The sequence below is a fragment of the Oncorhynchus keta genome, chromosome 31, assembly GCF_023373465.1.
Source record: "Oncorhynchus keta strain PuntledgeMale-10-30-2019 chromosome 31, Oket_V2, whole genome shotgun sequence".
Classification (NCBI taxonomy): domain Eukaryota; kingdom Metazoa; phylum Chordata; class Actinopteri; order Salmoniformes; family Salmonidae; genus Oncorhynchus; species Oncorhynchus keta.
In genome coordinates, this window is record NC_068451.1 from 1,057,022 (window position 1) to 1,077,847 (window position 20,826).

General features: G+C 44.2%; 1 protein-coding gene across 1 annotated transcript; it reads left to right on the forward strand.

Moving 5' to 3' along the window:
* Positions 1 to 781: 781 nt before the first annotated feature.
* Positions 782 to 18,486, forward strand: LOC127914228 (piggyBac transposable element-derived protein 4-like). The gene is made up of 3 exons (XM_052489077.1): positions 782 to 1,361; positions 1,804 to 1,971; positions 18,320 to 18,486. The coding sequence occupies exons 1-3, from the start codon at positions 782 to 784 to the stop codon at positions 18,484 to 18,486; spliced, it is 915 nt and encodes a 304-aa protein (XP_052345037.1).
* The last annotated feature ends 2,340 nt before the right edge of the window (positions 18,487 to 20,826 follow it).

Consider the following 20,826-nt stretch of genomic DNA (forward strand, 5'->3'; position numbering starts at 1 on the left):
TATGTCAACAAACATGGCTACACAGCTGGAATTAGCTTAGCTCATCATAATCAGTACAACCGTCAAAAAGTATTTTACACACATGATATGTGCCCATTACAATCTGTGCAAGAATCGGAATGCATGATTTGTCACCTAGAATTAAAAACATGTGAATAAAACCATAAATACACAAATAATTGCCACACAAAACATTTTCTGATAGTGATTTATTGATACAAGTGGCGCGTGCCGGCAGTCAACCACGTAACCTCCCACTCTGCGCCATTCAGTGTTGTTGTTTATGTATGTAGCTAGTGAGCTAAGCTGTAGCATTAACAATGTCTTTCAAAAGGAGACAACTCACAAATGTGGAAATTCTGGAGATTTTTTAAAATTCTGACAATGAGTCTGAGTATGAAAGTCAGGAATCAGATTCTGACAGTGAGGAGCTGCACCCCAACCTTGTAGCCATTGAGAACCCTGAATCTGAATTTCCCTTGTCCACTGAGGAAGTACCAGGTCCCTTTGAAGGTGCTGGTGGTGATGGAGGCAGACCGACAGTGGATAAAGTACAGGAGTTCTATTGTTGTTTCTGACAGAGGAGCTGGTGGGAGACATAATTGAAGAGACCAATCGCTATGCCTTAGAGCTACAGAAGAAGAGAGAGCCAGGAGTGAGGGGGAAACTCGCTAAATGGGTGACAACCACAATTAGTGAAATGTATACCTTCCTGGTGACAGTCCTTCTCATGGGGATAGTAAAGAAGAACTCCCTAAGAGAATACTGGAGCACAGATCCTATGTTTGCAACTCCCTTCTTTGGCACCCTCTTTTCCCAAGACCGCTTCCTAGTTCTGCTACGATGCCTGCATTTCTTCAACAATGCTACTGCCATCCTAAGTGACCCGTTATACAAAATAAGAAATGTTCTTATCAGCCTGACATCAGCATTTGGTCGGGTCTTTGTGCCATACAAGGACCTATGCATTGATGAGTCCCTGATGTTATGGAAAGGAAGGCTGGCGTTCCGTCAATATATTCCCTCCAAAAGGCACAGGTTTGGAGTCAAGTTCTTTGTCATGTGCGACGTGAAGACAGGATTTGTCCAGGACATTATAGTTTACACAGGGTCCACCACTGACATCAAACATTATGAGGGGCTTGGGGTGTCAGGATCCGTGGTGATGACCATGCTGGCTCCTCATCTCGGCAAGGGACACACTTTGTACGTGGACAATTGGTACAGCAGTCCCACACTCTTCCAGCATCTGCTCTCCAACAGCACAGGGGCCTGTGGCACAGTCAGGTCGAACCGGAAGGGGATGCCGCTATTCGGATGCAGTGAGATGCAGAGAGGGGAGGTGGAGTTCCAGGAGAACGGTCAACAGCTGGCAGTAAAGTGGCATGACAAGCGAGACGTCCATGTCCTCTCCACTGTCGATACAGCAACCATGTCGGCCACAGGGAAGGTGGACCACCTGACCGGAGAGAGATTGATCAAACCAGATTGTGTGCTTGACTATAACCTCAACACGGGGGCAGTGGATAAGGCTGACATGATAAATAGCTTTGTGGAATGCACTCGGAAAACGACCAAGTGGTAGAAGAAGATATTTTTCCATCTGATCGACACTGCTGTCCTCAACGGCAGCATAGTTCACCGCCAACTAACAGGTGAGATGATTACTGAACAAGGTATTTTTGAAATTGGATGTACAGTTCACATACAAATCCATTATGCAACTATAGTGACAATATCTCACCCACCTACCCACTGCCTCATCATCCTCTAACTTTCCTCATCCTCCCCACTCCCTCATAGGTAAAGTAATTACCTACCAAAAATACAGAGAGAACCTCATGAGAGAGCTGCTAGAGGAGCACCACACCCCTCGGCGCCAATCCACTGGGGGCCGTCCTGCTGCAGACAATCCCCTACGCCTCACTGCACGGCATTTTCCCTGCAAAGTCCCTCAAACTGCTTCTCAAGGTAGTCGCACACGGAGGCATTGCAAAGTCTGCCTGTCTGGCGGCAGGAGAAGTAAGCAGAGGAAGATGACAAAATACATGTGTTTAGCATGTGATACACCTCTATGTATTTCGCCATGCTATGAGGAGTATCACATGCTCAAGCATTATTGAGCACATCTGCAGCAATAAGTGACTGACTGACCTGACAGGTGACCTGCCATGATACTATGCCTTTAGAGATGGGGGTGGAAATGCGGTTGTTGTTCAGTCACTGCATGGATATTAAATATGGGTTATGCATATTCAGTTTTTTGTCCTCTTTTAAAACAAGTTGTTGAACCAACTACCAGTACTGCAATAAAATAGATGACTATTACATATTGGCATATGTGTTTTCTTGCTGTGTTTTCATCCAGTAAAACTGTTAAGGAGTGTACGTTAGCATACAAAAACTGTCCTCAATCTTCAGCTCCAAAGATGTCCAGCTCCAGTTATGATATTGGCAAATAATGTTTGGTTTCTGAAAGTACAGAATAAAGAGGAATTATTCATTAGAATACAATATAAGGATATAGCAATAAATACAGCCTGGATTTGAACCAGGGTGTCTGTAGTGACGCCTCTAGCACTGAGATGTAGTGCCATAGACCGTTGCGCCACTTGGGAGTCATAAGGCCAGGGTAGCTTCAAAATACAACACAAGCTAATAGTTCTCTGACGCAACTAGCATTGTTTTACAGAGCTAATAGAATAATGTAGCTACATAAGCACGATTGACTATAACACCATAAAGGTTATAAAATGAGTAACGTTACCTCACGTGTGTGTACCTCACCCAGTGTTTAGTGGGGTGGCAGTGGTTCACCGTGTGTGCATTAAAAGAGCACTATATTGAACTCTGTTTTCCTGCGCCTGACTTCACACTCACGACACCCAGTACCAATTCACACACAATACCCCATAATACTGAACTGTAATTTTTTTGTTGTTGAAATTCTTGAAAATGTATAAAACAATGAAAAGCTGAAATGCCTTGAGTAAGTAAGTATTCAACCCCTTTGTTAGGGCAAACCTACATGAATTCAGGAGTAAAAATGTGATTAATAAGTCATATAATAAGTTGCATGGACTAACTTTGTGTGCAAGAATAGTGTTTTAACATGATTTTTGAGTGACTACCTCATCTCTGTACCCCACACATACAATTATCTATAAGGTCCCTCAGTTGAGCAATGAACTTCAAGCCCCGATTCAACCACGAAAACCTGACAGGTTTTCCAATGCCTCGCAAAGAAGGGCACCTATTGGTAGATGGGTAAAACATTTAAAAAGCAGATATTCCATTGAGCATGGTAAAGTAATGCAATACATTGTGGATGGTGTATCAATAAATCCAGTCATTAAAAAGATACAGGAGTCCTTCCTAACTCAGTTGCCAGAGATGAAGGAAACGGCTCAGGGATTTCACCATGAGGCCAATTGTGACTTTAAAACAGTTACAGAGTTTAATGGCTGTGATAGGAGAAAACTGAGAATGGATAAACAACATTGCAGTTACCCCACAAAGAAGGAAGCCTGTAAAGAGAAAAATATTCCATAAAATGCATCCTGTTTGCAAGGGACTGAAGTAAAACTGCAAAAATGTGACAAAGAAATTAAGCGTTATGTTTGGGGCAAATCAAACACAACACATTGCTGAGTACTACTCTTCACATGTTCAAGCATGGTGGTGGCTGCATCATGTCATGGTTATGCGTGTCATTGGCAAGGACTAAGGAGTTTTTTAGGATAAAAGTAAATAAAATCCTAGAGGAAAACCGGTTCCAGTCTGATTCCAACAGACACTGGGAGACAGATTCACATTTCAGAAGGAAAATAAACTAAAACACATGGCCAAATATACACTGGAGTTGCTTACCAAGATGACATTGAAGTTTCCTGAGTGGCCTAGTTACAGTTTTGACTTAAATCTGTTTGAAAATCAATTGCAGGAATTGAAAATTGCTCTCTGGCAATGATCAACAACCATCACAGAGATTTAATATTTTTTAAATATTAATATGCAAATATTGTGCAATCTATGTGTGCAAAGCGCTTAGAGACCTACCCAGAAAGACTCACAGCTGTAATCGCAGTCAAAGGGGATTTTAACATGTATTGACTCAGGAGTGTGAATACTCATGTACAGTAAATCTTTTTTTGCGGTTTAATTTTCAATAAATTTGCAAAAATGTCTAAAAACATGTTTTCACTTTGTCGTTATGAGGTATTGTGTGTAGATGGGTGAGGAAATATCTAGTCATCCATTTTGAATTCCAGCTGTAACACAACAAAATGTGGAATAATGTACTTAAGTAAAAATACTTTAAAGTACTACTTAAGTTTTTTTTTTTTTTTGGGGGGGGGTATACTTTATTATTTCTATTTTTGCCAACTTTTACTTTACTACATTCCTAAAGAAAGCAATGTGCTTTTACTCCATACATTTTCCTTGACATCCAATAGTAATCGTTACATTTTGACAGGAAAATGGTCCAATTCACATACTTATCAAGAGAACATCCCTGGTCATCCCTACTGCCTCTAACTTGGCGGACTCACTGAACATAAATGTTTTGTTTGTAAATTATGTCTGAGTTTTGGAGTTTTCCCCTGGCTATCCGTAAATTAAAAAACAAGAAAATGGTGCCGTCTGGTTTGCTTAATTAATATAAGATTTTGAAATTATTCATACTTTCACTTTTGATACATAAGTACATTTGAGCAATTTCATTTACTTTTGATAATCAAGTATATTTACAAAACCAAATACTTTTAGACGTTTACTCAAGTAGTATTTTTATTTGAGTCATTTTCAATTAAGGTATCTTTACTTTTATTCAATTACAACAATTTAGTACTTTTTCCACCACTGGGAATAAGTCGAGGGATATGAATACTTTGAAGGCATTGTATGTGTGTTTGTGTGTGTTTGTGTGTGTGTGTGCATGTCCGTGTACATGTGCATGTGTGTCTGCATGAGGTCGCTGTCACAAATTTCGCCATTGCCTGCCACACCACCTCTTGCACCTCCTCCCTCCTCCTCAAGTTTTGGAGAAAAAAAAGAGAAAAGAATGAGGAAGCATAGAAAGAACATATGAATTTAGGGAAGATCCCCCTTTCTCTCTATGGCACGTAAATAGCTTAAGCAGTCCTAATCTTTACCCCCCCACCCTGTTTCTCCTCCTAGATCAAAGAAAACATCTACCTTAGGATCTTGCTCCTCAATTAGATGGATTAGTATCAAATTGAGTTTTGATTTGTTCCCCGTTGTGACACTCTCTGCATGGTGCCATACTGGGGAGAGAGAGTACGCGAGGGGCTCAAACACACACACACACACACAAATCGTCTCAGGGTGGGAGGACTTTGGTTAAAAGAGGGGCCCTCCTTGCGAGGAAGCCCCAGAAACATGCCTTAATATGCCCTCAGAGACATTCTTCAGGAACTGGTGGCTCTTTTCTCCTTCTCCTTTCTCTGCAGTTTGAACAACTGGAGAAGTGGGCGAAGGTGCTTGCCAATTGACTTCATACACAAAACCCAAATTATATATTTTTTAAATGGTGGGATAAATAGCTGGAAATCTGCGGACAGTTCTCATTGTTTCAGTCTCATGCTTTGATTATTTTATTGTAGAAACCCCTCCCAATGCCACAGACAGAGAGAGAGGAAAAGGCAGAGGTTGATATGTTGGAAGAAGTGGAGGAGAGAGGCAATAGGTGATTATAGAGTGAGAGGTAAAGAAGGATGTGTGTTGAATGTGACCTGTTGGCTGTGATCCGCTTCACTTGCGCTCCAATCCTCCCTGGAATAAGAGACTAACTAAAAGATTAAGGATGAGAAGCTGGAGAATAGAAAGCAGAGGAGAGGGAGAGAGAGAGAGAGAGAGATACATAGAATTGGGGAGAGGGAGAGAGAGTGTGTGTGTGTGCACGTGTGTCTGTCTGTCTGCTGAGAGACAGATGAACTGACAAGGGACATCCGAGAAAACAGAGAGTGGCATGAGTGAAAGATGAATGGCCAAAATTCAGTTTTTCCTGTGTTTTATATCATATTTTACAACAGCTGATGAAACTGTGTTATTTCCTGATAGTTGCTAGTCGAAAATACAATCTACTCTACACAGCACCTTCTAATCAGCAGGTTTGCATGGGAGGGAGTTCTGCTTTCCATGGTGATATCACCATGTAGTGAATTGGTTAATAGACCAATAACAGAGTTCCAAACCTCTGCCAATACCAGCTAGTTTTCAGCGAGACAAAGTATATTTCGATCATTAATTGAGTGGGAATGCGGAAAGGGTCTTATTTTCGATGACACCACTGACATCAGAGAGGAGCTGGGATTTGACTATTCATCCACCAGGATGTGATATCACAGGTGAATCTGTGGTGGTCTCGGCTATGTCTCACTGCATGACCAACAACCAACAAGTTTGCCAGTGACAGAGGGGAAAGCTGGGATTTTACTACATTATGCAACCACCAGGATATGACATCACAGGGGAGTCTGAGACCAATGACCAATTAGTTTGTGTCTATGTGCATTCACACTCATTCAAGCCACTGTGTCATTATCACTTCCTCCACGACTGAATGAACGTGGGGATTGCCTCAAGCATGATGCAAAAAGAAGTCAAATCCGTTAAGTGGTGATAGTGTGTGTGTGTGTGTGTGTGTGTGTGTGTGTGTGTGTGTGTGTGTGTGTGCGTAATCGTTTTCTAGTAAGTTTGTGGGGAATAAGAAGGAGAGAGGGAAAGAAAGAGTGACTCAACATACATAAAGATAACAAGAGTCATCTTGTTAGAGTGACCACGTGTGTGTGCCTTCGTGCAATGTTCATGTGTCTCAGGGGAAATGCTTGGTTTAAAATAAAGCTGTATATTGCTTTTGTTAGTCAGTACCAGTGACTGATAGATCATTGCTGCTGCGGTTGTTCATTTATCATGAACCTAATAAACCTGATTCATGTCTGTCAATGACTCTGTGGTCATCTGTTTTTCTGACTCTCTTTCTCTAATTCTCCATCTCACAGACTCTTTGTGAGTAGTGAATAGTGAACAGTAATGGCACCATGGGCTGCAGTCTTATCAGCTCTAAACCAATTATGCTATTTTGTTTGTTTTCTCGCATTGTTCGTAACTTGTTTTGTACATAATGTTGCTACTACTATCTCTTATGACCGAAAAGACGGTCGGACGCGAGGAATATACTGCAGACCAGGCCACAATCCCTGTGATTCGCTGGAAAAGGAAACAGAGATATCGAGGCAAAAGATCAGGGTGGATCAGGCAATGAGTGGCTAATCTGCCCTTGCCTTCCATTCTGCGAGCTAACATTCAATCGCTGGAAAAGAAATGGGACGAACTGAAAACACATACAGTGGGGCAAAAAGTATTTAGTCAGCCACCAATTGTGCAAGTTCTCCCACTTAAAAAGATGAGAGAGGCCTGTAATTTTCATCATAGGTACACTTCAACTATGATAGACAAAATGAAAAAAAATCCAGAAAATCACATTGTAGGATTTCTAATGAATTTATTTGCAAATGGTGGAAAATAAGTATTTGGTCACAAACAAGCAAGATTTCTGGCTCTCACAGACCTGTAACCTCTTCTTTAAGAGGCTCCTCTGTCCTCCACTCGTTACTTGTATTAATGACACCTGTTTGAACTTGTTATCAGTATAAAAGACACCTGTCCACAACCTCAAACAGTCAGACTTCAATATGGCCAAGATGTCACGGTTTTCATGTGGTGAAGGAGAGTCGGACCAAACTGCAGCGTGTCGATTGCGATCCATGTTTATTTAAACAACGTAAACACGAATAAACAAACACTCCAAAACAATAAACGAAACGAAAACCGAAAACAGCCTATACTTGTGTCAACTAAAACAGCACAAGGACATCAAGACACTCAGGACAATCACCCACAATACAACCAAAGAATATGGCTGCCTAAATATGGTTCCCAATCAGAGACAACGATAAACACCTGCCTCTGATTGAGAAGCACTTCAGACAGCCATAGACTCCCCTAGAACACCCCACTAAACTACAATCCCACTAAGCTACACACCACATACAAAAACCCATGTCACACCCTGGCCTGACCAAATACATGAAGAAAAACACAAAATACGTCGACCAGGGCGTGACAGAACCCCCCCCCCTAAGGTGCGGACTCCCGAACGCACCTCAAATCAATAGGGAGGGTCCGGGTGGGCGTCTGTCCATGGTGGCGGCTCCGGCGCGGGACGTGGACCCCACTCAGTAAATGTCTGGACAGAGGGGCAGAAGTTCTGGACAGAGGGGCAGAAGCTCTGGGCTGAGGGGCTCTGGCGCTGGACAGGCGGGAGACTCCGGCAGCAGCGCCGGACAGGCGGGAGACCCCGGCAGCAGCGCCGGACAGGCGGGAGCACCTGCAGGGAGGAGACAGAGAGACAGCCTGGTGCGTGGGGCTGCCACAGGAACCACCAGGCTGGGGAGACCTTCAGGAGGCTTGATGTTAGGAGGAGCCTGAAGGACCGGGCTGTGGGGGAGCACTGGAGCTCTGGTGCGCAACCTTGGCACCACTGCCCCAGGCTGGACAACTACTCTAGCCCGGACCCTCCAGAGCGCAGGCACAGGTTGAACCAGGCTGTGGGTAAGCATGGGAGATCTAGTGCTTACTACAAGCACCTCTCCCTTAGGCTCCACTCCCACATTTGCCCGGCACGAGCGGAGTGCAGGCAGAGGACGCACTGCACCCTCCCAGCGCCCCGGAGACACAGCACGCAGAGCCGGCGCAGGATAACCTGGACCAAAACTGCGTACTGGCGACCAGACCCGCTGAGCAGGCACCATACGCCCTGGCTCAATGCCCACACTCGCATGGCACTTTCGGGGGGCTGCCCTATAGCGCACCGGGCTATGGGCACGCACTGGCGACACCGTGCGCTTAACCGCATAACACGGTGCCTGACCAGTAATGCGCTGCTTATAATAAGCACGAGGCGTGAGCTCAGGTCTGCTACCTGGCTTAGTACCATACCTCATCTGCCCCCCCCCCAAAACATTTTTTTGGGGGCTGCCTCTCGTACCTGTCGCACTGCCGTGCTGGCGTCGCCAACATCATTCTCCTGTAGCCCTCCTTGCACTGCTCCATCGAATCCCAGGCGGGCTCCGGCACTCTCCCTGGGTCGACCTCCCACCTGTCTACCTCCTCCCAAGTTGTGTAGTCCAGATTCTGCTCCCATGTACCGAAATCCTGACCTTGCTGTTGCTGTTCCTTCTACAGCTGCTGCTCTGGATAAGAGCGTCTGCTAAATGACTTAAATGTAAATGTAAATGATTTTCCTGCAGCTGTCGTCGCTGCTGTTTACCACGCCGCTTGGTCCGAGTAGGGTGGGTGATTCTGTCACGGTTTTCATGTGGTGAAGGAGAGTCAGACCAAACTGTAGCGTGTCGATTGCGATCCATGTTTATTTAAACAACGTAAACACGAATAAACAAACACTCCAAAACAATAATCGAAACGAAAACAGCCTATACTTGTGTCAACTTAAACAGCACAAGGACATCAAGACACTCAACCACAATACAACCAAAGAATATGGCTGCCTAAATATGGTTCCCAATCAGAGACAACGATAAACACCTGCCTCTGATTGAGAACCACTTCAGACAGCCATAGACTCTCCTAGAACACCCCACTAAACTACAATCCCACTAAGCTACACACCACATACAAAAACCCATGTCACACCCTGGCCTGACCAAATACATGAAGAAAAACACAAAATACTTCGACCAGGGCGTGACACAAGACCAAAGAGCTGTCAAAGGACACCAGAAACAAAATTGTAGACCTGCACCATGCTGGGAAGACTGAATCTGCAATAGGTAAGCAGCTTGGTTTGAAGAAATTAGGAAATTATTAGGAAATGGAAGACATACAAGACCACTGATAACAGACCTTATTCCACATGTTTGGTGTGTCTCCCAGGTGGATTGTGGCAAACTTTAAATGGCACTCTTTATGGACATCTTTAAGAAATTGCTTTCTTCTTGCCACTCTTCCATAAAGGCCACATTTGTGCAATATACGACTGATTGTTGTCCTATGAACAGAGTCTCCCACCTCAGCTATAGATCTCTGCAGTTCATCCAGAGTGATCATGGGCCTCTTGGCTGCATCTCTGATCAGTCTTCTCCTTGTATGAGCTGAAAGTTTAGAGGGACGGCCAGGTCTTGGTAGATTTGCAGTGGTCTGACACTCCTTCCATTTCAATATTATCACTTGCACAGTGCTCCTTGGGATGTTTAAAGCTTGGGAAATCTTTTTGTATACAAATCCAACTTTAAACTTCTTCACAACAGTATCTCGGACCTGCCTGGTGTGTTCCTTGTTCTTCATGATGCTCTCTGCGCTTTTAACGGACCTCTGAGACTATCACAGTGCAGGTGCATTTATACGGAGACTTGATTACACACAGGTGGATTGTATTTATCATCATTAGTCATTTAGGTCAACATTGGATCATTCAGAGATCCTCACTGAACTTCTGGAGAGAGTTTGCTGCACTGAAAGTAAAGGGGATGAATAATTTTGCACAGACAATTTTTCAGTTTTTGATTTGTTAACAAAGTTTGAAATATCCAATAAATGTCGTTCCACTTCATGATTGTGTCCCACTTGTTGTTGATTCTTCACAAAAAAATACAGTTTTATATCTTTGTTTGAAGCCTGAAATGTGGCAAAATGTCGCAAAGTTCAAGGGGGCCGAATACTTTCGCAAGGCACTGTATGTGCAGATGAGGATGTGCAAGTAGAAATACTGGTGTGCAAAAGAGCAGAAAAACAAAAACAAATATGGGGATGAGGTAGGTAGTTGGTTGGATGGTGTCACGCCCTGGTCAAAGTATTTTGTGTTTATCTTCATGTATTGGGTCAGGCCAGGGTGTGGCATGGGTTTTTGTATGTGGTGTGTATATATTGGGATTGTAGCTAGTGGGGTGATCTAGCAAAGTCTATGGCTGTCTGGAGTGGTTCTCAATCAGAGGCAGGTGTTTATCGTTGTCTCTGATTGGGAACCATATTCAGGCAGCCATATTCTTTGAGTTTGTCGTGGGTGATTGTCCTTAGTGTCCTTGTTCCTGTCTATGTGTTAGGTTACACAAGTATAGGCTGTTTCGGTGTTCGTTACGTTTATTGTTTTTTTGTAGTGTTTGTATTTAGATTCGTGTTACGTTTGTTTATTAAAACATGGATCGCAATCTACACGCTGCATTTTGGTCCGACTCTCCTTCACACCAAGAGAACCGTTACAGATGGGCTATTTACAGATGGGCTATGTACAGCTGCAGCAATTGGTAAGCTGCTCTGACAGCTGACTCTTAAAGTTAGTGAGGGAGATATAAGTCTCCAACTTCAGTGATTTTTGCAATTCGTTCCAGTCATTGGCAGTAGAGAACTGGAAGGAAAGACGGCCAAAGGCGGTGTTGGCTTTGGAGATGACCAGTGAAATATACCTGCTGGAGCGTGTGCTACGGGTGGGTGTTGCTATGGTGACCAGTGAGCTGAGATAAGTGAAGCTTTACCTAGCAAGGACTTATAGATGACCTGGAGCCAATGGGTTTGGCGACGAATATGGAGCGAGGGCCAGCCAACGAGAGCATACAGGCCGCAGTGGTGGGTAGTATATGGGGATTTGGTGACAAAACAGATGGCACTGTGATAGACTGCATCCAATTTGCTGAGTAGAGTGTTGGAGGCTATTTTGTAAATGACATCGCCAAAGTTAAGGATCGGTAGGATAGTCCGTTTTAGGAGGGTATGTTTTGCAGCATGAGTGAAGGAGGCTCTGTTGCGAAATAGGAAGCCGATTCTAGAGTTAGCTTTGGATTGGAGATGCTTTATGTGAAGGAGAGTTTACAGTCTAGCCAGACATGTAGGTATTTATAGTTGTCCACATATTCTCAGTCAGAACCGTCGAGAGTAGTGATGCTAGTCGGGCGGGCGGGTGCGGGCAGCGATCGGTTGAAGAGCATGCATTTAGTTTTACTAGCATTTAAGAGCAGTTGGAGGCCCTGGAAGGAGTATTATATGGCGTCGAAGTTCGTTTGGAGGTTTGTTAACACAGCGTCCAAAGAAGGGCCAGTTGTATACAGAATGGTGTCGTCTGCGTAGAGGTGGATCAGAGAATCACCCGCAGCAAGAGCGACATCACAGAGAAAAACATTGGCCCGAGAATTAAACCCTGTGGCACCCCCATAGAAACTGCCAGAGGTCCAGACAACAGGCCCTCCGAATTGACACACTGAACTCTATTTGAGAAGTAGTTGGTGAACCAGGCGAGGCAGTCATTTGAGAAACCAAGGCTATTGAGTCTGCCAAAAAGAATACGGTGATTGACAGAGTTTAAAGCTTTGGCCAGGTCGATGAAGACTGCTGCACAGTACTATATTTTATCTATGGCGGTTATGATATCGTTTAGGACCTTGAGCGTGGCTGAGGTGCACCCGTGACTAGCTCAGAAACCAGATTGCATAGTTAGCTAGTTGATAAAATAAATAACAGTCATCAGATTAATGATAGTCACAACAACATATTACCTCAATTACCTCAACTACATCGTACCCCTGCACATTGATTCGGTATCGGTACTCCCAGTATAGTCTCGTTATTAATATTTTATTGTGTTACTACTTACTTTAAAAATGTGTTCAAATTTTTCTTACTTTTTAACTCGTAAGTAAGCATTTCACGGAAAAGTCTGCACCTGCTGTATTCGACGCGTGTGACAAATAAAATGTGATTTGATCATCAGTATCATGAACATCAAAACCATTGTTATCACTGTTATTACTTGGTAACAACATATTCGTGTTTTATTTGTTGACAATGCGGAAAGAGCACTATTCAGTCCTTAAAATGGACCGGTGGTGAGGCGTAGTAATGACAAACCTGGCACTATCAAAAGCACTGTATCATAAGCTCACTGGTAGAGTCATTGCTTTTATTTCATCTTTGGTTTCTCTCAACTGGGACAGTGTATTGTTTACTGTCACAAGCACGTTGGTTCTGGTAAACACAGGGGCTGAGTTTAACGTTCCCAAAGTGGTTATACTAAAATTGCCATCAATAGCGGGACACATCAGATGCTGGGAAAGGAAGAAGACATTTCCAGACAATGCCTGTTCACCCACACCTATTGAAAAACCACAGGCAAGTTATGACATTACACAGTACCTGTTTACCGCCAACTGGACACACTCTAGCCAAATTGAGGAAAACATCTGGGCCTTGTTGTTCTTACCATACCTTTTGGTCACAAGAAAATGCTTGCGTTATGGTGTTGCTTTGAGTCACAGCGTATCAGATGTTTTTTTTGCTGTTATGGTTGTAGTGCAGAACTCCCCGTGTGCTGCCCCTCAAGACAGAGCTCACCATCTTCCTCTCTCACACCCACCAGAACATACCCAGCCCTTGACGCAACAATAACACAAGGGCACTCGGCTCTGTAGCCTGACAGCATTAACGACTCAATAAACAGCCCAATGGAGAGTTAGAAACTGAATGAAAGGGACAGAATGACAAAAGAGAGGCGGAGAGGTAGAAATAAAATGTTATTTGATAAAGAATGGAAGTGAATACAAAAGGATTGCTGTGGGCTTATGGACCTGTTGGTATGTAAATGTTTTGAGAGTAAAGAAGGAAAGTGAGGTGGTGCAATACTCTGTTTAAAGGCCTTAGAGTGCTAATATAAAGCAGCCAGGAAGGCCATGTCACATAGAGAGTCATGTTCCAAGCCTCAGACCCCCAAACTCAGACCAGGTTCATTTCCCCTAATTCAGTCATGGCAAGGTTATCCAAGGGGCGGGTAGGTGGGACATGAAAAAGGATATCATGCTAGGTTGGAAATGATTTTTGGAGAGCTGCAACAGTGGTGGTCGCTGGTTGGTCAGTGATCTAGTGGTGGGGAACATGTGGCTGAGAGGCCCAGTGTTAGATTGAGAGGCCCGTTGTTAGATTCTAGCATGGAGGGGTCAGTGGCGTTGGGGCTTCCATCACTCAGCAACCAGCAGCTCACGATGTTTGTAGAATGGCTTTACTGCTCAGTGGGCTCACACAAAAGCCTCCACCTATCCACCGCATGGAGAGGGAGAGGTGAGGAGGGTTGGAACACCTTACCCTAAACCCTCTTACCTGAGGCCCAGAGCATGGAGCCAGGCAGGCTGGAAAATAACAACTGGCTGGGAGACATTCACAAATCCTCTGACATTCACAAATGCAAACATTACTATTGAAAAACAACCCCTACCTAATTAAATTTTAATCTAGAATGCTGGTACGTACATCTTTTGCTGGTTTGTGCATGCATTTGTACATGCACAATTGTGTAAGTGTGAACAGCTGGATATTAACCAACGGGTTCCTGCGTGTCACAATACTATGATAGCCTACTGAGCTAAAGCCTAGGCAATAGATTGGGGAGCTAATACAAGTAATTAAGGTCTTATGCAAGGTTACTTATATCATTTGAGCGTGGTTGTATGAACCACTTCCTTTACACATGTATGTGTGTTTGAACGCACTTGCATACGTGTAGGTGAAGCCCTCTTTGCTTCATTGCTCACTCAACGGACATGTCTATCCAGACACCATTTCACCGAGGCGAGCATCCCCTGACCCCACAATGAATACCCTGTCATAGATTTGGATTTTTACGAGACAATCTCATTTTGCCTGTTTATTTTCCAATTTACAAAATGGACATATGGGTTGTTGTTTCTAATAATAATGTGAATATGTCTTTCTGTCAGCATGAGCAGTTTTGGACTTCATTAGTAGAATGTGGTCCATCTGGCTTTGGCCGAGTTGCTTTCTCTCTTACCCCACTGACACTACACGAAAACCTCGCCAAGCCAGCCTTGCATGCTACGTCCAAGACATGGGCCAAGTGACTCTATATTTCAGGAGCAACATCATATTTGTTTTGAACCATTCTCTAGTTATGTGTCTGAATTCCTTGATATTGTAGGCCTTGTTTACTTTTCTAATTTAGAGTTTGTACAAACAGAGAAGGACCCCAAGGATTGTAGCCCCGGCCAAATAAACTAAGTGGGGCTAAATTGAGCGCAAGGTTAGGGACTGTAGCCGACTGGGACAGTGTGGATCAGTGCAGAATCAGATTGTTTTGGACCAGACTGGGCTGCCGACTTGGAGGCGATGACAGCTACGATTGATTATGCAGTGGAAGAACAGAAGAAAGAAGGCGGAAAGAGTTGATTTATTGAGAGAGCTAAATTAGATTTGTTTGATATACAGTGTGTTGATACAGGACCTCGCCTGTGGAGTTATTACAGTGATCCTTGACAGAGAACTATTTGTTTTCTTTGATTTTCTCAAATTACTTATTCAACTAGTGTTTTCCACTTTTGCTAGATGTAAATGAATCATGAACATGACCTGCTCAGTACCTGCATATGCATACAATTGTAATCTACAATGTGTAATATGTATGATAGATCATTGGTCATATCAAGATAAGCTTTAGAGTAATGGTCTAATATTGGAAATACTTATCATTTATCTAGGACTTGGGTCAAAACACAGACATGGCATGCCCCTTAGTGATTATGTTTTAATAAGCCGGTATAAGTATTGCCTAGTGAAAACAGATTGCATGTTTATGGAAGACATGTACAGTAAGAATGAGGAAAATATGTACCCCCTTCTTTTCCTCTGAGTTGTTTTGAATCGTGACAGTGCAAGTGCGGTGAGTGGTAATTGTGGTAGTAGACTGTCCAGTCATCCTGGGCAGTATGAAGACATCTCGGACTCCCCTGACATCCAGTTTCCCCCTTCAGCCTGTCATGTGTATCAGACAGAAAACATCTTCTGCTTCCTTCCCTGGGGTGAATAATGCTGTGTCACGAAGCAAGTGTGCTGAAGGGCCACATTACACAAGGTCATCCAGTTAACCATTACTCTCTTAACACCTAATTCACGCTTCCATTACGTTATGGGGAAGGGGCGGCCATAATGTCACCAAAAGTGAGATGTTTGTCTTTGTTCAATGAGGTTTTTGCCTCAGGTTTCCACACAGTTGGTTGACCAGGAACCATCTTGACGTTTTTAAGGGTGTAGAAACATTGAAATTGAAGTGATATTTCCTCCAGCTTGAAATGATTATGTGTGGAAATGATGAGTGTTTTCTATGCAGTAGCCTGATTCTTCTCGTAAAACAGATCACGTGATGTGTTTTTCTAGTCATCTGGTTGCTGGACTAAGGTTTTACTTCTTCACCGTTGTCATTAAAACCTGTGATTACCCTTTCTGAAGATCAGGACCTCTAACCCTGACCAATGGAGGAACAATGAATGGTGCACATGTCTTTGAAGACCAATCACAGGTTAGCAGTAAGATTCTAACTGAACCATTTGACGCGTAAGATGTGTTTGATTATTGTTGAATGGTCTCTGCAGCGTACGCTCTCTAATATGTGATTGGAACAGGTTGCAACAGAATGTATGACGCAACAAACGCGTCTAAACAGCATTGTTGTCTGAACAGCATCGAAATATCGAAATAGATAATGTTTTTGTACTGATGGAAAATAAAAGCTCTTGAACTTTTTTCCTCAATTGTACCTTTAATTTTTAAGATAAGTATGAACTTCATCATCCAAGCATCACACAGAACACATCTACAGCCATACTCATTCCATAAACCAGTCTAAATAACAGGTTTGCCCTGACAAAAAAACTATGCATAAGTTAGCGACCTAACAGCTATTCTAGTTTACAATGTACTACTTCTCTGGTGAGTACAAGAGACTAATGTAATGTTGTTTAGAAAATAAATGTGTGTCAGCAAAGCCAAAAGCAGTTCAATTCTTTATGATGCCAGCCATGTTTGTTTATGTTTGTGTCACCCCCTGGCTATAGAGAGGCTTTTTATTCTCTATTTTGGTTAGGCCAGGGTGTGACTAGGGTGGGCGTTCTGTTATTTTTGCTATGTTTTTGTATTTCTGTGTATTTGGCCGGGTATGGTTCTCAATCAGGGACAGCTGTCTGTCGTTGTCTCTGATTGAGAACCATACTTAGGCAGCCTGTCTTCCCACTATGGGTTGTCGGTAGTTGTTTTGTGTTTCTGTACCTGTCAGGACTGTTTCGGGTTTCGTTCATTCTCTTTGTTATTTTGTTTTGTGTTCAGTTTAAATAAAAATAACATGAACACTTACCATGCTGCGCTTTGGTCCACACATACGACTGTCAGGATTTGGCCAGGGTAGTTCCGGTTTTTGGTCACTAGATGCCCCCATTGTGCCTTTTGACCTTTTGTTTTCCCTTGATCCCCATTATTATTTGCACCTGTGCCTCGTTTCCCCTGATTGTATTTAAACCCTTTGTTTTCCTCAGTCCTTTGCTCTGTGTTTGTACGTTAGCACCCAGCCCTAGTACTCTGTGAACTCTTGTTGATCCCGGTGGTCTCTCTTGTGGAATTCTGTTTTTTGTTCTTGTTTGTTTGTTTTTGAGTATTTTTTTAGGCTTTTTGTGCTACACCTTCCACCTTGTGGATTTACCTTTTTGTCTTGGAGGATTACCTTTGTTCTTGTGGAATTCCTTTTGAGGTTGTGGAGTTGCATGTTTTCCTGAAGAACTTCACGTTTTACTTCATTAAATACACTGTCTCAAGTACTGCTGTGTCTGCCTCATCTTCTGGGTTCTGCCAACTATTCGTGGCTCAGTTGGTTAAGTGACTGTTTCTCACTCCGGAGACCCGGGTTCGTAACCGGGTCCTGACAGAAACACAGAGCCAAAAATGAACCCAGAGGCAGCCAGTTCCCAGGACCTTGTTGCCATGCTGTCCCACCACCAGGAGACTGTCCAACGCCACAAAGCCGCCCTGGTTCAGCAAGAGGCCTTAATGGCTAGACATTCTCATCTTCTGTCGGAGATGCTGACTTCCATAAAGCAGATATCTGATCGACTTACCCCGGCAACAGTTCCCGTCCCAGTGGCAGTTAACCCTCTGGCTGAACCTCGTCTTCCACCTCCCCAACGGTTCTCAGGTGATCCAAGTGCTTGTAAAGGGTTTCTCACCCAATGTTCTCTCTCCTTCGAGCTGCAACCCTCGTCGTTCCCCACCGACCGGTCTAAGATCGCATATATCATCACCCTGCTGTCGGAAAAAGCCCTGGCCTGGGCTACTGCTGTGTGGGATGCCCATAGTTCCTGCTGTGCCAGCTACTCTGCCTTTGCTGAGGAATTCAAACGAGTGTTTCAAGGCCCAAGCAGTGGTCCTGACTCAGCCAAACAGCTCCTGACTCTCCACCAAGGTCGGCACAGCGTGACGGACTATGCCATCCAGTTCCGCACGGTGGCAGCAGCGAGTGGCTGGAACAACGAGGTGCTCACGGTGTGCTTTCTGAAAGGCCTTTCCGACACTATTCAAGATGAACTGGCCACTCGGGAACCACCGGATCAAGTTGGCCTCAAGCATTGACCAGCGTCTGAGAGAGAGAGAACTCAACCGTAGACCTCTAGCCCCTATCAGTCCCAGCTCCGAGTCCGCACCTTTATCCTCGCTGGCTCCACCGGAACCCATGCAGATTGGACGCATCTCCCAGGCTGAGAGAGACCGCCGGATGAGGGAGCGACGCTGTCTATATTGCGGCAAACCGGGCCATTTCTGTTCCACGTGTCCCGGGCTCCAGGGAAACGCTCTGTCCCGTACAGACCGGGGGGAACTGTAACGGGAAACATAACCTCCTCCCATCCGTCCAACTCCCGTCTGCTCATTCCAGTCACCCTTTCCTGGGACAACCACAAGCTTCACCTTCAAACCTTGGTAGACTCTGGTGCCGCAGGTAACTTCATGGATGGTGTCTGGGCGAAGGAGAATGGCGTTCCCTCTGAAACTCTAAGTGACCCCATGAGGGTTACTACATTGGATGGAAGCCCTTTGGGATCTGGACTTGTCACTCATGTCACTACCTCCTTGCGACTTTCAGTTTCACAACACCAGGAATTGATGAACTTTCATTTGATCTCCTGTTCCGAGTTCCCTCTCGTCCTTGGATACCCCTGGCTTCACAGCCATAACCCTCACATCGACTGGTCTGTGGGCACTATCAAGCAGTGGGGTCCTACGTGCCAAGCTACTTGTATTTTCCCGAATTCCCGAGTTCTACTCCCGAGTCTTTAGAATCCATCGACCTGACCCGAGTTCCCGAGTGTTACCATGACCTCAAACTGGTATTTAGCAAACAGAGGGCCACCATGCTACCACCCCATAGACCTTATGATTGCCCCATCGAACTGTTTCCGGGCACTTGCCCCCAGGGGTCGGATCTTTTCCCTATCTCCACCCGAACGAGCTGCTATGGATACCTACATCAAGGACGCTCTGGAAGCAGGCCTCATCGTCCATCCACCTCCACCGCGGGAGCAGGGTTTTCTTTGTGGCCAAGAAAGACGGTGGATTACGTCCTTGCATCGACTACCGGGGACTCAATGCCATAACCGTCCGTAACCGTTACCCGCTACCCCTTATGGCCCAGCCTTCGAGCTGCTCCAGGAAGCAGTTGTTTTCACTAAGCTTGACCTGCGGAACGCATACCATCTTGTGCGGATCAGACCTGGTGACGAGTGGAAGACCGCTTTCAACACGCCTACTGGTCACTATGAATACTTGGTGATGCCCTTCGGCCTGACCAACGCCCCAGCGGTGTTCCAAGCGCTCATAAACGATGTGCTTAGGGATATGCTTAACATATTTGTGTTCGTTTACTTGGATGACATCCTCATCTTTTCGAGCTCTCTTCAAGAACACACAAAGCATGTCAGACAAGTACTCAAACGCCTCCTAGACAGCCATCTGTACGTTAAGCCGGAAAATGTGAATTCCATTCATACCGAGTACAATTCCTGGGATTTGTAGTGGAACCCGGTCGAGTCCTTTTTGTTGTGGTTGTGTTCCGGAGTTCTAAATTGAGCAGCTGCTGAAAATGAGCTCCTGTATATATTGAGATTTAAATGTTTTTTTAGAGTGAAGTACATCGAAAAAAATCAAGAGAACTGCAAGACTCAATAGAAGACAAAACAAGGAACAAACCAAAAAAGACAGGCTTTTGAAAAAGTAACTATTTTTCATAAAATTGTACAGTTGTCTTAGCTAGCTGAATTGCTAGCAGAATTGTTTACTTGTTGCTAGGGACTCTCCTGGAAGAAGCTAGCTAGCTTACAAAGAATAACAACAAAAAATATCTAGTTAACAGAAAAAAGGAAGACAAAATAAGGACAAAAGAAGGACAGAAGAAAAAGGAAAAGAAAGAGGACAACAAAGTGAAACAGTCAGCACTTCTATTGCAACTTCGTATTTCGTCGTCCTAACGTAGTCTACACTGCTATCTGCCCAACAGCTAGCCAGCTAGCAAACGTCCACCGTCTACCGAATAGCAGCACTGTAGAAACTATTACACTCAACTGAACGACTTGATTAGTGTAGTGTTAGCTAGCTACATAGTTGTCTTTGCTGTCTTCGTATCCAAGATAATTGTGTAGTTTAGATCGTGTAGTCTTAGAGTGATTATCTTAATTTACCGAGGTTAGCTAGCCAGCTATTTGTCGTCCTTAACGTAGGAGACACTGCTAGCTAGCCAACAGCTAGCCAACGTCTACTGAATAGAACTTCCGCACTCAACAACCCGGTCGCATTCCGCTTCGCTCCACAGGTAGTATCACATTTTCATTTCATTTCATTACAGCACAACGGTTTGATTTGTTTGATCGTAGCTAGCTACATAGCTAGCTACATAGCCGTCTGTGTATCAAAGATAATTGT

What these genes read in the sequence shown, in the direction of transcription:
- LOC127914228 (XM_052489077.1), top strand. Translation starts at nt 782, where the DNA reads ATGTTTGCAACTCCCTTCTTTGGCACCCTCTTTTCCCAAGACCGCTTC. An exon ending in GGTGGAGTTCCAGGAGAACG is followed by an intron (nt 1,362 to 1,803) that starts GTCAACAGCTGG and finishes ACTCCCTCATAG; the next exon opens with GTAAAGTAATTACCTACCAA. An exon ending in CCCTCAAACTGCTTCTCAAG is followed by an intron (nt 1,972 to 18,319) that starts GTAGTCGCACAC and finishes CTCTCCACCAAG; the next exon opens with GTCGGCACAGCGTGACGGAC.